Here is a 16,603-nt window from a genome sequence, read left to right as displayed (position 1 = left end):
TGTTAGATATGGCCCCCATGTGTGCTGCCCATGGCCACTATAGATGGCACATCTCCCCTGTGTTAGATATGCCCCCCATGTGTGCTGCCCATGGCCCCTATAGATGGCACATCTCCCCTGTTAGATATGCCCCCCACGTGTGCTGCCCATGGCCACTATAGATGGCACATCTCCCCTGTGTTAGATATGCCCCCCATGTGTGCTGCCCATAGCCACTATAGATGGCACATCTCCCCTGTTTTAGATATGCCCCCCATGTGTGCTGCCCATGGCCACTATAGATGGCACATCTCCCCTGTTTTAGATATGCCCCCCATGTGTGCTGCCCATGGCCACTATAGATGGCACATCTCCCCTGTTTTAGATATGCCCCCCATGTGTGCTGCCCATGGCCACTATAGATGGCACATCTCCCCTGTTTTAGATATGCCCCCCATGTGTGCTGCCCATGGCCACTATAGATGGCACATCTCCCCTGTGTTAGATATGCCCCCCATGTGTGCTGCCCATAGCCACTATAGATGGCACATCTCCCCTGTGTTAGATATGCCCCAGGCTGCTGCCCATAATAAAATAAAACACTCTTTCCTTACCTTCTCAGCGCTGTCCCTCCTCGCAGTTGAGCTCCGGCTTCCTTACTTCCTGGTTCTTGCTGCCGGTCATGTTATCAGCGCTGGAGGTAAGTAAAGCTTTTTTAATTTTACTATGGGCAGCAGCACGGGGGCCATATCTAACACAGGGGGGATCATGTGTGATCAAAGGAGGGCGCAGGCAGATATAATATGCCCCGCTGCCCCAGCCCCTCAGCGTGATGTAGTTTCAGCACCACACTGCTGGACAGCGGCTGTGCATATTATATGAGCGGGAGCAGGAGATCAAATTTTTTTTTTTTGTTTTACCGCTTTTACACAAGAAAACATTTAAAAAAAAAAAGAATTGTTTTTACATCAGACCTATAGCAATAATATTTATTTTTTCGCTGCTGGAGCTGTATGACAGTTTTTTTTTTTTTGTTGGGACAAGATGACGTTTTCAGCAACTTCATTTTTATTTACGTTCAACATTTTGATAGCATGTTATTCCATTTTTTCCCTTGGCATGATGTAAAATCAGTTTTTTTAAAGCTGTTCACTGAAGGAGTTAAATAGTGTGACAGTTTTATAGATCAAGTCGTTCCAGTGGTGGTGATGCTAAATGTGTACTTTTTTATGTTATATAAATAAATGTATGTTTTGGTATATTTTATTCTAATTTTGTGTTCTTAATTTTGTGATTTTTTTTTTTTTACATATATTACAGGTTCTTTTTAACTCTTTTACTTTATGGGACTTTAACTTTATTGGTCTGATCGCTGGTATAATGCATTGCCATGCACAAGCATGGCAATACATTATACGGTTGGTGTCAGACTGGCAGATCCCATGTCAGACCCTGCTGCTGACTGGGTCTAACAAGCCACCGTACATAACAGACCCGGAGGTCATCATTTGACCTCCGGCTGTCATGACAATCCTCGGCTTCCCTGTGATCATGTCATGGACGTGCCAGAGGGCAGAAGGAGAACACTCACTCTCACAAGCTTCTGTATGCCGTGATCGCAGCATATGGAAGATGGCAAAGGGCTAACATCATCAGTACTCCGGTCATAACTAATCCCCGGCAGGACTCTGGGGGTTGCGATCCCCACCTGACCACCAAACATACAAAAACGTCGGTGCTGCACAAAGCCCAACAAGCGCCGACATTTGTCTATAGTGGACAGTCGGGAACAGGTTGTGTCCCCACTTGTAGGCTGAGTGTGGAGAGCAGAGTTGCAGCATTATTGCCTTGAAAAAGTCACCAACAGTGGTTTCCTTATCAATTTGAGATTCATAGTCCAAATTAGAGGTCACTTCAGTAGATGAATTGGTTGATCCAGCACCGCCTGTCAATCCACTTTCCACTGAGTCACTTCTCCCTTCCCGGTCAGAGGAACTTCCTGTACAATGAGGCTCTGTGCCACCCGTGGGTATGGCAAAGTACTTTGTGTTGCCCTTTTTCCTCCCACAGCATGTTTATGTGCTAAAGGGCCAAATACACTATGATGGTCACTGTTACTCAGTCCTGCCCCTTTCTTATTTGTACCACCAGTCATCTTGTCTTGATCCAGTCATTACCGACACTTTCACCAGTAAGGAACACCAGGCAATCCAGCCACCAAGCAAGGCACTATATCTACTGCCTCAGTTATTTAGTGGCCCCAAAGAACGCCGATACCATTCAGAAGACCCTGGGTCGGACGAACATTAATGATTCCACAGGTGAAAGTCTTCAGGATCCGTTTCCAGCACTCTTCTCGTCTTGATGGGTACCCAGAGGTAGAGCAGCTGAGAGGTGTTATTATATTTTCCCCTAAACTTCACTTTACTTTAACACTTGGTAAACAGATTGTACTACTAACTAGTATCTGCAGGGAATCTCCCTCTACCCAGTTGATTTTCCATTGATAGCAGCTGATCTTGATGTCCTATTTAATGAATACAGGTCAAGTCTCCACTCTCAAATTAATCTCTTCAATACTGTAATTCAAAATGGCAGGTGAGGCGAAGTGTGGGACCTCCAAACAAGTCACCTTCAACTCTTTAATCAACAGGGCAGGGGAGAGAGAAAGCAGAGCTCCTCTTCTCACTTCTGTGCTCTATATTAAGCCTGTTTCACATCAGTGAAAAACACAGACGTTTTTCACTGACGTGTAAAAAAATGCATATGCCCCTCCGTGTGCCGTGATTCACAGCACACGTAGGTTGTCCATGTGCGATCCGTGATTGCACATGGCAATAAACTCACCTGTCGCCGCTCCTGCTGTCCGTGGTGCTGAACTCTTCGGCTCTGCTGTGTCTCCACCTCCTGCTGCAGCTACTTCCGGGTTGGCTGCTCCTGCATACATGAATATGCATACCATAATGAGCCGGCTCTGAAGCAGCAGCAGAAGCCGGAGACAAGCATCACTGGAGAAAATGTTAAAAATGTTTTTTTTATTTTCAATGTCCGTGTTTTTCTGGTATGTGTTTCACGGATGGGACATCAAGAATGCCAGAAAAAAACGGACTTGTCTCCGTGCGGCAATCACGGACACTCACTGCATCCCAGCTCAGCTATCCTCTGCACTGCTTGTCAGCCCGTTCCCAGGATGGAACCCATGCCGAGGATGAAAACCCGCCACCACCGCACTCACCAGGTAGGTGGCTCATTGGAGCAGTTTGTCACTTCTTTCAGAGCTATTTCCTCAGATCAATGCCAGGCACCTTCGTTCACCTCCCTTCACTGCCGACTGCGGCGTTTGCAGGCTCATAGTCTCCTGCTTTGCGATAGCATGCAGTGCCTCTGGACCTCGGCAGGCACCTCCACCTCTTCTTCTGGACTAACAGATCAAGCAAACGCGTACCCGACTCTTTCCAGATGTTGGAATAGTGCTCTTCGACGTAGTAATTATGCAGCTTACGCACTTTAAAAGAAACCTGTCCTCTGCAAACACACTCTAAACCTGCAAGTATGGTGTTAATCTGCAGGTTAATAGTGCCCGGAATCTGTACATTGAACCTAACTGCTGGGAGGAAAATAATTTTAATCTCCCTGGCTGCATTCCACTTTCAATTACAGGGGCGACAGCAATGATTCAGTCACTGCTCTGTGTATGGAGAGCGGTGGTTGTAACCACCCCTCTCGCACTGACAGCCTCCTCTAATGCTAAGCTGTTGTCAGTCAGTACGGGGGCATGGTTACAGCCAGCGCTTTCCATATACAGAGCAGTGACTGAACCCACGCCGGCGCAGCCCCCGTGACTGAAACCGGAAAGCTCTTAGTTGGATTAAGTAGGATTTAATATGCAGGCACTGGGCTACATTCAAACGCTATTAACCTGCAGATTAACTCCATATCTGTTGGTTAATAGCGTTTTTACAGGTGACAGGTTCCCTTTAATGATCACACCTGCCTAAGTTGTAGGTCAGGCCACACCCACGCATTGTCTTGTTAATTTGGAAGTAATCTTAGGATCGTTGTAGTGAAAGGTGAACTTACTCTTTATATTCAGCTTTTTAGCAGAAGCCTGAAGGTTTGTTGCAAAATTGAGTTGATATTTGAAATTGTTAATAATTATCTCCTCTAGTGGCGGACACACACAGAGGCGAGCTCCTAGGCAAGAACAGTATATGGGCACCTCTTTGTGGCTTTGATAAATGCTGCTTGCTGATTTAGAGGCGGAAGTGGGCCTTCTTACCTTTTGAACCTCTGTGCGGCTACACATATGCATCGATGGTATGTCCACCCGTTCTCTACCTTGTCTAAGCCCCAGTTCCAGATTCTGAAAAAGCAGCCCCAAAGCATATTGTTGTCTTCACCATGCTTCTCTGTGAGTATGATGTTTTTTGGTTTTGTGCAATGTTGACTGTGTGCCAAACGTACCTTTTAGACTTATGCACAAAATGTTCTAAATTGGTCGCATCAGGCCAATGTTTTTTTTCACATGCTTTTGGCACACTTTTGACAACATATAGCTGGGCTTGGATGTTTTTCTTCGTCAGAAAAGACTATATCTTGCTGCCCTATCACACAGCCCAGACAACAACAATTCCAAATATTCTTGATTATGTCAAAAACACAAATAATTGTCAAAAATTCTTGCATCTTTTTTAATGTAGCTGCAGGCCTCTTGGCAGCATCTTGGACAAATTTTCTTCTTGTCTTTTCATTTATTTTTGAGGGACGTCCAGTTCTTGGTAATGTCACTGTTGTGTAAACGTTAAGCCACTTCTTGATGACTATCTTCACAGTATTCCATTGTATATCTAACGTATTTCAAAAAATGTTCTACTCTTCTCATGACTGATAACTTTTAAAATTAGATACCTTTGCTATGTTGTAAGCTGTGCATGACTTTTGGTGTAAAATGCAACTGCGGAAATATCTTCAAAAACAATCCTCCTAGAACAGCTAAACTTTACATGGGGATAATCAGAATCACTGTAAATGATGGCCGCTGTGTACTGACTACTATTTAAATGATGGGCTAATTCTGAATGCAACTACATTCCCAATTATAAGAGGATAATGACACTTATGCAACAATTTTATTTTAGTTTTGTTACTTTGATCTTGCCCCTCAAAATTATTTTAGTTTTCTTCTCAATGGATTTGCACAGATTATGTACAATGGTTCTTCTTGGCATGATTCTTTTACATGACAAAAACTTGCCATTTTAATAGGGGTGTGTAGACTTTTTTTTATCCATTCTATAGCCGACCAGGATCGAAAATGTTACAATTTTAATTGTGGCAAGGGTAGCAGCCTATGCCATGTTTTAAATCTGTGAACGACATTAAATATACAATTGTCTATGGATATAACATGACTGTATGCATCTGTTTGCAAAGACTGTAGCTGAAACATCTCAACAACTCAAAAAGTGTTCACATACTTTTGACCATATATTGTATTTTGTAAAAGACCAATTGGTTCCAGAACTTGGGAAGAATAGTTTAAATAAAAAAAAAAATAGTAGAACTTCAATAACGTAAGACATATATAAAACCAAAAACAGAGATTGATACTAAAGAGCGCTAGTGATCTCGTTAGCGATGTAACACGCCATATCGCACATATGATTTGTCGAGATCGCACATGTGACCGGCGTTTAAAAAAAAATGACCTCTGTGCGATCTCAGCAAATCTTATCTGCGATCTGGCGTGTCACATCGCTAACGAGATCGCTAGCAAGGTCGCAGCGTGTAAAGCACCCTTTACTGTAAACTTAATATGGGAGCTGAAGATAATGGATATATACAGATTTTGATCTTCAGGATTAAAGCACCACTCCAGCATGGGGGTGGGAGGAGAGTTGGTGTGGTGCTTCTAAAGTAAGGGCTCTGCCCCAGTCTTAGGCCTAAGCCACACGGCGAGAAAAACAGTGCGAGTGGAGTGCGATAAAACATCGCATTCCCCTCGGACCAATTCTAGCCTGTGTGTCAGCGCCCTAATCGGACTGAGAAAACAATCGCAGCATGCTGCGATTGTAAGCTGAGTCTCTTTCTCTCGCACCCATTCAAGTGAATGGGGCGAGAGAAAAATCGCACTGCACTCGCGGTACACCGGTGTACTGCTAGTGCAGTGTGAGAATGGCAATAGCCGGCTATGCAGGAGAGAGGAAGAGAAATCCCTCCCTCCCCTCCTGAGTGCCAGCCCGCCCCCCGCAGCTGAGGTCTGCTCGCACGAACGGACCTCAGTTGCAAGGACACAGGTATGACACTCGGCTCTGCTGTACTGCCAGCACGAGCCGAGTCTCATGCAAGGGGATCGCAGTAGTGCCCGTGTGGCCCCAGCCTTATACTCTCCCTCCGCCCTCTGACGTTTTCATTCACCTTTTAATATCGACACTGATCTGGTCCCACCATATTGCAACTTCTGACTGGCCGGAAGTCAGAAGTTACACCATGAGTTCTCAATGCAAGTCTATGAAAGCCAGAACGAGGCTCTCATAGACTTAAATTGAAGCGTGATCTCCAATGCGCTCCATGAAACACTTGAGCGTTATTGTAGGTCACAAACTGCCTGAGACAGACGGGATCGGCAGTAGAAAAAGATGAAGACTGTGTCAGGCGAGTATAAGTCTAGACTCAGGGAACTTACATTAGAAGCATCACTCCATTAGTTAAAAAAAAAAAAAAAAGTTAGAGCAGTGCTAGTAATCATTCTGCTTTCAAGTCAAACAAAGTGACATTTCTAAGTAGACCATTCTATTTCCTCTAGAGCATTATAGCTAAGTATTTTTCATGATACTTAACATGAACCATCTATGCTTGTCAAGAAGTACATCAATATCATCCCTTGTTGCTTTGATGAATACATTTGAGTGAAGATCTACAGACAGCAGCTAGTTTCTCACATGGATGCAGATGGCTTCTCAAACTTGCAAACTTTCTGATGATCAACAAGGTAAGCCTTTCGAGTATAACACTTTCCACATTGAGAACATGAAAATGGCTTCTCCCCCATGTGAGATCGTTCATGTTGTACAAGGACTGATTTGTGTGAAAACCTCTTTTCACACATTGAGCATGAAAATGGCTTCTCCCCTGTGTGAATACTCCGATGTTCAACTAGACTAGCTTTCCGTGTAAAACATTTTCCACATTCAAAGCAAGAAAATGGTTTTTCTCCTACATGACTTCTCTCATGTTGGACAACAGCTGTTTTGTGTGAAAACCGTTTTCCGCACACACAGCAGGAAAATCTTTTCACCCCCATATGGATTCTCTGATGTTCAACAAGGTTAGCCTTTCGAGAGAAACATTTTCCACATTCAGGACAGGAAAATGGCTTTTCCCCAGTATGAATTTTTTGATGTGTAACAAGATTAAACTTTAACATGAAGCATTTTCCACATTCAGAACAAGAGAATGGTTTCTCCCCAGCATGAATTTTCAGGTGTTTATCAAGTTTACACTTTTTTGCAAAATTTTTCCCGCACTCAGAACATGAAAATGGCTTCTCCCCTGTGTGAACTCTCTGGTGTTTTACAAGGTTAGACTTTCTTGTAAAGCATTTCTCACACTCAGAACATGAAAAACACTTCTCTCCTGAATGTATACTTTGATGTTGAATAAAATCCGATTTTTTTGAAAAGCTTTCTCCACACTTTGTGCATAGAAAAAGTTTATGGTCCGTGTGATAAGCTCTCACATGTCTAAAAAGTTCAGATTTTCTGGCAAACCATTTTTCACATTCTAAACATGAAAATGGCTTTTCTCCTGAGTGAATTCTTTGATGTTGAGCAAGAGTAGACTTCAGCCTAAAACGTTTTCCGCATTCAGAACACGAAAACGGCTTCTCCCCTGTGTGAATTCTCATATGTTGAATAAAACCACTTTTTTGGGTAAAACATTTCCCACATTCAGAACATGGAAAAGGTTTCTCTCCTGTATGAGTTCTTAGATGGCGAAGAAGATTTGCTCTATTTTTGAAGTACTTCCCACATTCGGAACAAGGGTAATATTTCCCTTCTCTGTGATCTGTACTTGGTGCAACAATAAATGAATTCTCCAGTGAATTCTCCTCGCATGGATTAAACAGCAGATTCCTACTGGGCAGGATTGCGGATATATCAGGTGGAAAAAATTGTTGTCCTTGAAATTCTTGTGTAAAGTCATTAACTATTCTTTTACAATCTGGGGGTAAAATCAGATGTCCACCTGCGGTATCTGTAGTGCTCAATAGACCTGTCGAATGAAAAAGCAAAAAAGAAATTACATTTCTGCTTCACTACATAGAATCAGAGTATAATAATTTCATTAATAGGTTATTGAAGTCAATAATACTACTGTAACATAATGATGATATATCTGTACTCATAATATACTCTTCACTCACCGGAGTTGATATATACATTGTCTTCCTCCTCCTTAAATTCATTAGTCACCATGTCATTCTCATCTTCCTCAGTAACTTCAACTTTAATGTGAATCAGATCTTCATCCTGAACAAAACAAAACCCATATAGAAGTTTTGTTTATATTTTAGATCTTTTACTGTTTAAGAATACTGTCAAAAGGGAACAGCCTGATACATTTAGAAGGTTTCCATAAACATAGCCAAATAAGAGCTTGTTTTTCCCGGAAAAAGAAGAAGTATTTCTTTAAAGGAAGTCAGTTTGCTCTTTCGACCCCACCAAAATCACCCCCTGACAGGGTTATAAAGAGAAAAATCAATGGAAACACCTAAGTTGAGAACAAGGCAGGTTGCATCAAAAACACAAGTTAGAGGGGACCTGAAGGGTATTGGACCACCTTACTAAAGATATGAGTGTAATGTTCCTTTAATGCCCATTACACTCATACTTTTTTTGTAGAAATTTGTTGAGACATTTCAGAAACTTATTTTTGGGGCGGGACTTCACTCAGCAGCTCTGCTATACTTTACCACCCAACACTGGCCTCCGATCACAGATTGATAGGTTACGGATCCTTCAGTAACCCATCTTCTCTGTGCAGGCACAGTCAATGTTATATTTTTTTTTTTTAAACATTGCCAACAGTTTTATGGTGTCAAAACTACTGACAGACACTCTTTAAAGGGAATCTGTCACCACTTTGACCTTTTTAAACTGTTAATATGGACAGACAGGTTATAGAATGCTGAAGAAAATCCATACCTTCATGTCTCATATCAGATGCCTTGTTGTGGATAAATCATCTTTTATCACTTTATATAAATGAGCTCTTCCAGGCTATGGAGCGGATTCTGCCTGGAAGATAACTCCGCCTCCAGCCCTAATATTGTATAAAAGGGGCATTACCAGTGTGGGACAAGTAACCGACACAGAACGGGAGAAATTAAATTTGACTTCTTACAAACACATTTTTTGCAGCTGACACAGCTCTGCTTTATTACAACATTGTCTGCCTGTGAGATGGAGGCTGAAGCTGAGAGGAATCTGCAGATGTGTCAGTTATACATGGGCGGCACGTTGGCTCAATGGTTAGCACTGCAGTCTTGCAGCGCTGGAGTCCTGGGTTCAAATCCCACCAAGGACAATATCTGCAAGGAGTTTGTATGTTCACCCCGTGCTTGCGTGGGTTTCCTCCGGGTACTCCGGTTTCCTCCCACACTCCAAAGACATACAGATAGGGACTCTAGATTGTGAGCCCCAATGGGGACAGTGTTCCTGATGTATGTAAAGCGCTGTGGAATTAATAGCGCTATATAAATGAATAAAAATTATTATTATTATTATTATTATAATCACATATAGCTCTACACAGAGCAGAGAGCGGCCATCACACTGGTAACACCCTTTTTATTTACAATAATCCCTGGAGGCGGAGTTTTCTACCAGGCAGCACCCACCCCATAGCCTGGAACATCTCATTTACATAAAGTGATAAAAGATATTTCCACAAAAGGCATCTGATATGAGATATAAAAGGTAAGACTATTATCAGCATTCTATAACCTGAATGCCCATATTAACAGTTTAAAAAGATCAAAGTGGTAACAGATTCCCTTTAAAGGGATACTCCGGAGAGATACATTTTTTCCATGATCCCTGCCCACATAAACTATAAAGCCAAGATGCCCAGTGCAGTTCAATTATTCTTACAATACCTTTATTTCAGTGTGACAGGAGCTGCTCTTTCTGCTCCCCTTCCCCTCTGGGATGTTACAGTACACATCAGGGATGTGGTCTGCTCCCTGCTGTTAGTAACAGCCAGTCTCCTGATAACAAATGTTTCTCTGCAGTCCCAGAACAGGGAATGTGGCCACTCCCTCTGTGTTACCACAGAAGCAACTATCATCAGGAGACTGACTGTTACTAACAGAAAGCAGCAAGATGTGTACTGTAACGTCCCAGAGGGGAGGGGGAGCAGAAAGAACAGCTGCTGTCACACTGAATCAAAGGTATTGTAAAGATAATAGAACTGCACTGGGCATCTTATCTTTATAGTTTATGAGGGCAGGGACCGTGGAAGATTTTTTTTTATCTCCCCAAAGTACCTCTTTAATGTCAACATTTTGGGGTACATACAATCTAGTTATGGGCAAAAGTTTTGAGACTGACAAATTTTGGTTCTTAAAAAGTTTGCCGCATCAATGTCTTTGGATCTTTTAGCCAACGGTTTCTATAAATACTGAAGTACGATTCTAAGCACTTCATAGAATATTCTCCAATAAAACATCACAGTTACACAGACTCCATATTTATAGTGTTGACGGTTATTTCTCAAGACTTTTGCAATTTGTCCTGGCAGTTTGATATCAGTATCTGGGCCAAATTTTGGCAACTCATTCTTGTCCAATCGGTGCTTGGAGTTGATCCCAATTTCTGTGTTTTGTTTACCCATCCACTTTTTGAGGATTGACTACAAGTTGTCATATGGGATCTGAGAAGTTTCCTGACTTCTTTGGGCTTTGGCTTCTTTGGAGCCCAAATTTTAATGTTTTATTCATTGAGTCACTTAGTTATCACTTTTTTTGCCTTGTAACATGGTCACCATTGTGCTGGAAAAACCACTGTTCATCACCAAATTGCTCCTGGATCCTTGGGAGAAGTTGCTCTTAGAGAACATTCATATATCAGGCAATACGTAGGCATAATTGTAAGTCAGCCCCACATGTGAATGGCCTCTGGATGCTTTACTGCTGATGTGGCACAAAACTTCATGGTAGCACTCAACTTTTCTTCTCTGGACAATCATTTTTTGAGATCTCCCAAACATTCTGAAGGAGCCTTCGTCAGAGAAAATACAGGGATTGGACAGCAGAGGAATGGGGTAAAGGTGTAAAGTCATTGTCTGTAATAAAGCCGCCTTCAAAATGTTTGGGACATTTGGAAGAAGGGTTGTCCGGAGAGTAAAAAAAACAAGTGCTACCATGTCAAAAAAAGTTTTAAAATGTCGACACATTCCAAGACCCGTAACATTTTTTTTTTCTGTCCATGGAGCTGCATGAGGGCTACTTTTTTAAAAAAATTTTTTAAAGGGACAACCTATGGACTTCATCGGTATCAATTAGTAGAAACATGACTTTTTGATCATCTTTTATTATGTTTTTTGGGTTTTTTTTTGGGGGGGTGGGGGAGCATGACAAACTGAAAATAGCAATACCTATCATTAATAGTTAGATTCATTACAGATACACTAATAAAAATGTGTACATTAGTAATTTTTTCTTATATGTAAAGCTTTTCTTATGTGTTCCTAATTTCAATTTTTGTTTTACATTTCAAAACACTTTTTTCCCCCACAATGTTTATAAGTTCCACGAAAAGAGAAACATATGGTTGTCTGATAATATACAGAATATGCTACACTAATTATATATTAAGCCTAATGATCAATTTTCAACTAATAGGATGACATCCTCAGCAGACATGAGTCTTTGTCAGGACCTCCAGCAAACCAAAAGTTCCCTGCAATTATGTTGCCATTGATTTGATTGCCTGACTCAACTGGCTGATAGAGGTAGTCCACTTTCTCTGTTAAAATCCTTACATTCCACAGTCATGGTTGATAACAGCATCTAAAGGGTTTTATCTGGCTTATAGGGTTGGCTCCATCATCCATGTAGTGTAAAACACTTACTTTAAAGAGGATGTCCACTACTTTTACATAGATGGCCTATCCTTAGGGTATATCATCAATGTCTGATTGTCCAGGATCCAATACCCTACAGCCCCACTGATCAGCTGTTGTCGGAGCTGGCAGCGCCAGCCTGTACCTGGAAATGCTCAGTTCCAAAGCTGCTCTATCTTTTAATGTGGGCAGGTACTACACATCTGCTGCTTATTCAATAGAAAGTAGATGTGTAGTACCCAGCCGCTATCAGAAGACGAAGCAGGCCCGGAACTGAGCATTTCCAGCCACAGGCTGCCGCTGCTGGGACCAAGGACAGCTGATTGGGAAGGGTGTTGGGTGTCCTATGAATAGGCCATCAATGTTAAAAGTAGTGGACAACTTGTTTAACTACCACATGCTATACCCATATATGTATGCTACAAGGTGGGAAAAGGTAACATTTTCATGAGATCTCAGTTTCGCTACCTGAACATCTTGAAGCTCACAGTTATCTTCTACAGAATCTTGAGTACACAAAAGATTGGCACATCTTTCTGGTAAATGTCTGTTACTGGATCCATCTTTAAAAAACCAACAAACACACTGTGTCTTAACATATATTTGATATGTGATTATCAATATTTCTAGGCGCCCTTCAAAACTGCTCTTTCCTTTTCTATCAATAAAACTCTACTCTTACCCAATGATTCCAGAGGCACGTGCTTCTCCATTATGACGTCCTTGTAGAGATCCTTGTGTTCTTCTATATACTCCCACTCCTTCATAGAGAGATGGACAGTGACATCCTCACACCTTATAGGAACCTGACACAATGATACGGTCATCACCAGACACATCTCCCCATGTGTTACTGTATAATGTCCCAGTATTCCCAGCAGCGCTCACCTCTCCAGTCAGCAGCTCAATCATCTTGTTGGTGAGATCCAGGATCTTCTGATCATTGAATCTCTCCGGTATCAGGTAGTTATATAGAGGCTCCATGATGGGACTCTGGCTCCTGCTCCATTCTCCTGACACATGATGAGAGCGGCTGGTGGTCACACCTTGACCAGGAGTCTTCTTTACGACTGTGTAATCCTAAGTGTGGAGACAAACAATGAAATATCCATTTTTAACAACCATGTGTCCGCTTGCAATGGAAGTACTAACAACTAAGAGTGAGGTTATGTGACATATCTCTAGAAACCCTCACCTCTCCAGTCAGCAGATAGATGATTTCAAGTGCAAGGTCCAGGATGCTTTTGGTCATGTGATTAATCTCTTTCTCCATTCTCAGCAATTCATTTCCTCTATGTAGGACTCTCCCGTACAGACTAGTTGCAAACATATAACATAAATCGTTATAAAAATAGAACACAGACATAAACATATCTACAGTACTTAGTAGAGAACCTTTCGCTGTTATAACCTGTTGCAAATGTGATTCAGTGTTACTGAGGAAAAGAAATAGAGGTAAAAAGTGCTAAGAAACTAGCTAAGACTACATTGTGTGCAGAATTATTAGGCAAATGAGTATTTTGATCACATGATACTTTTTATACACGTCATCCTACTCCAAGCTGTATAGGCTTGAGAGCCAACTACCAATTAAGTAAATCCGGTGATGTGCATCTCTGTAATGAGGAGGGGTGTGGTGTAATGACATCAACACCCTATATAAGGTGTGCTTAATTATTAGGCAACTTCCTTTCCTTTGGCAAAATGGGTCAGAAGAGAGATTTGACAGGCTCTGAAAAGTCCAAAATTGTGAGATGTCTTGCAGAGGGATGAAGCAGTCTTGAAATTGCCAAACTTTTGAAGTGTGATCACTGAACCATCAAGCGTTTTATCGCAAATAGCCAACAGGGTCGCAAGAAGCGTGTTGGGCAAAAAAGGCGCAAAATAACTGCCCATGAATTGAGGAAAATCAAGCGTGAAGCTGCCAAGATGCCATTTGCCACCACTTTGGCCATATTTTAGAGCTGCAACGTTACTGGACTATCAAAAAGCACAAGGTGTGCCATACTCAGGAACATGGCCAAAGTAAGGAAGGCTGAAAAATGACCTCCTTTGAACAAGAAACATAAGATAAAACGTCAAGACTGGGCCAAGGGTATCAAGGTGAAGACTGGAAGAAAACGGGTTTAAAACTGCGCTAGGAAACCACGAGCATGGATGTAAATGAAAATTATTCTTTTATTTAGATCATTCCAACGCGTTTCGGGGACTCATCTGCCTCCTTCCTCAGGGAAAAGAATCCTGAAATGAGATTCTTTTCCCTGAGGAAGGAGGCAGATGAGTCCCCGAAACGCGTTGGAATGATCTAAATAAAAGAATAATTTTCATTTACATCCATGCTCGTGGTTTCCTAGCGCGGTTTTAAACCCGTTTTCCTCCAGTCTTCACCTTGATACCCTTTGCTCGGACACGGGGCCGCTGCTGGACCACCAAAGCACTCATCCATGTTTTCAAAGGGGTTGTGACTGGCACAACCCAGCCAGGTGAGTGCTTTACTCTTTTTTCCCTCTGCCATGTAAATCGGGTAAGATCCTATTGCGCCTTTCTCTCCCACTACAGCTTCTTCCAAAGACTGGGCCAAGAAATATCTTAAGACTGATTTTTCAAAGGTTTTATGGACTGATGAAATGAGAGTGACACTTGATGGGCCAGAGGCTGGATCAGTAAAGGGCAGAGAGCTCCACTCCGACTCAAACGCCAGCAAGGTGGAGGTAGGGTACTGGTATGGTATCATCAAAGATGAACTTGTGGGACCTTTCCAGGTTGAGGATGGAGTGAAGCTCAACTCCCAGACCTACTGCCAGTTTCTGGAAGACAACTTATTCAAGCAGTGGTACAGGAAGAAGTCGGTATCGTTCAAGAATAATATGATTTTCATGGAGGACAATGCTCCATCACATGCATCCAACTACTCCACAGCGTGGCTGGCCAGTAAAGGTCTAAAAGATGAAAAAATAATGACATGGCCCCCTTGTTCACCTGATCTGAACCCCATAGAGAACCTGTGGTCCCTCATAAAATGTAAGATCTACAGGGAGGTAAAACAGTAAAAACAGTACACCTCTCGGAACAGTGTCTGGGAGGCTGTGGTGGCTACTGCACGCAATGTTGATCGTAAACAGATCAAGCAACTGTCAGAACCTATGGATGATAGGCTGCTGAGTGTCATCATAAAGAAAGGTGGCTATATTGGTCACTAATTTTTTGGGGTTTTGTTTTTGCATGTCAGAAATGTTTATTTCTAAATTTTGTGCAGTTATATTGGTTTACCTGGTGAAAATAAACCATCGAGATGGGAACATATTTGTTTTTTATTAAGTTGCCTAATAATTCTGCACAGTAATAGTTACCTGCACAAACAGATTTCCTCCTAAGATAGCCAAATCTAAAAAAAAACCACTCCAACTTCCAAAAATATTAAGCTTTGATATTTAGGAGTCTTTTGGGTTGATTGAGAACATAGTTGTTGATCAAGAAAAAAAAAAATCCTCTAAAATACAACTTGCCTAATAATTCCGCACACGGTGTAGCAGTCTTGTTAATCTGTATGGGAAAACTATTCGCTGTTCATATATTCAGAATTTTTAGAGTCTTTAGGCTTTAAATTAGTAAAATCACCATTCTTCAGGGGTTTTCCGCTAGGAAAACACTTACGGTAATACTTTACAATGGAAGTCAATAGGAAGACTATAAAAGATGTCTTTGGAGTGTTCTGCCAGCATTTTAGACGAAACACAACAAAAAAAAAAAAAAAACAAAAACCCTCTAGAATATTCTTCATTGTTTAACCCTTTACGGACCTAGCAATTTTTTTTATTTTGGCACTTTTTATTTTTCCTCCACTTATTCCAACAGCCATAGCTTTTTTTATCTTTCTTTCGATATAGCCAAATGAGGGCTTATTCTTTGCAAGACAAGTTATTTTTTATAACACCATCCAGTCTATTGCATGATGTACTGGAAAGTAACAAAAAACTTAAGTGTGGCAATAATTGTTTGTTTGTTTTTATTTATTTACAGTTTTGTTTTTATGGTAAAATAAAAAAAGAGACCTGGCAATATGATTCTGCAGGTCAGTACGATCACACAGATACCAAACATGTACGGTATATTTATTTTATTTGAGGGGTGAAAAAAAAAATCTGAGAAATTACAAAATTTTTGCTATATTGCCCCATTCCAAGGGCTGTAACATTTAAAAATTTTGGGATATGGAGCTGTGCAGGACGTGGCGGCTGTGCAGGACGTGGCACTGTGCAATACCTTTTTTTCACCGCCCAAGCCAATATTTTTATCAATATCATTTATGGATATAATCGATCTTTTAATCCCCTATTCCATTTCTGTTTCTGTTGATGCGGTGGCCGAAAAACTGTATATCTAGCTGTTTGATTGTTTTTTTCTTGTTAAGCTGTTCACCGATCGGATTAATTTATTTGCTATTTTGATAGATCAGACTTTAATGAACGCAGCAATACCAAATGTGTATGTTTTTATT

The 16,603-nt window shown here is 41.5% G+C and overlaps 1 protein-coding gene across 1 annotated transcript in view; it reads right to left on the bottom strand.

Annotated features, from left to right (window-relative positions):
• Positions 1–16,603, bottom strand: part of LOC142311259 (uncharacterized) — a 76,190-nt gene that overhangs the window by 47,615 nt on the left and 11,972 nt on the right. Inside the window, exons 2-7 of the mRNA XM_075349500.1 lie at positions 13,301–13,421; positions 12,994–13,185; positions 12,788–12,911; positions 12,574–12,668; positions 8,405–8,510; positions 6,933–8,253 (exon numbers count right to left, since the gene is read on the bottom strand). Of these exons, the coding sequence (XP_075205615.1) occupies positions 6,933–8,253; positions 8,405–8,510; positions 12,574–12,668; positions 12,788–12,911; positions 12,994–13,185; positions 13,301–13,378 (1,916 nt within the window). The 5' untranslated portion in view covers positions 13,379–13,421. The remainder of the gene's footprint in view (positions 1–6,932; positions 8,254–8,404; positions 8,511–12,573; positions 12,669–12,787; positions 12,912–12,993; positions 13,186–13,300; positions 13,422–16,603) is intronic.

The sequence above is a fragment of the Anomaloglossus baeobatrachus genome, chromosome 5, assembly GCF_048569485.1.
Source record: "Anomaloglossus baeobatrachus isolate aAnoBae1 chromosome 5, aAnoBae1.hap1, whole genome shotgun sequence".
In the NCBI taxonomy this organism is placed as follows: domain Eukaryota; kingdom Metazoa; phylum Chordata; class Amphibia; order Anura; family Aromobatidae; genus Anomaloglossus; species Anomaloglossus baeobatrachus.
This window is presented reverse-complemented; position numbering and strand designations above follow the sequence as displayed.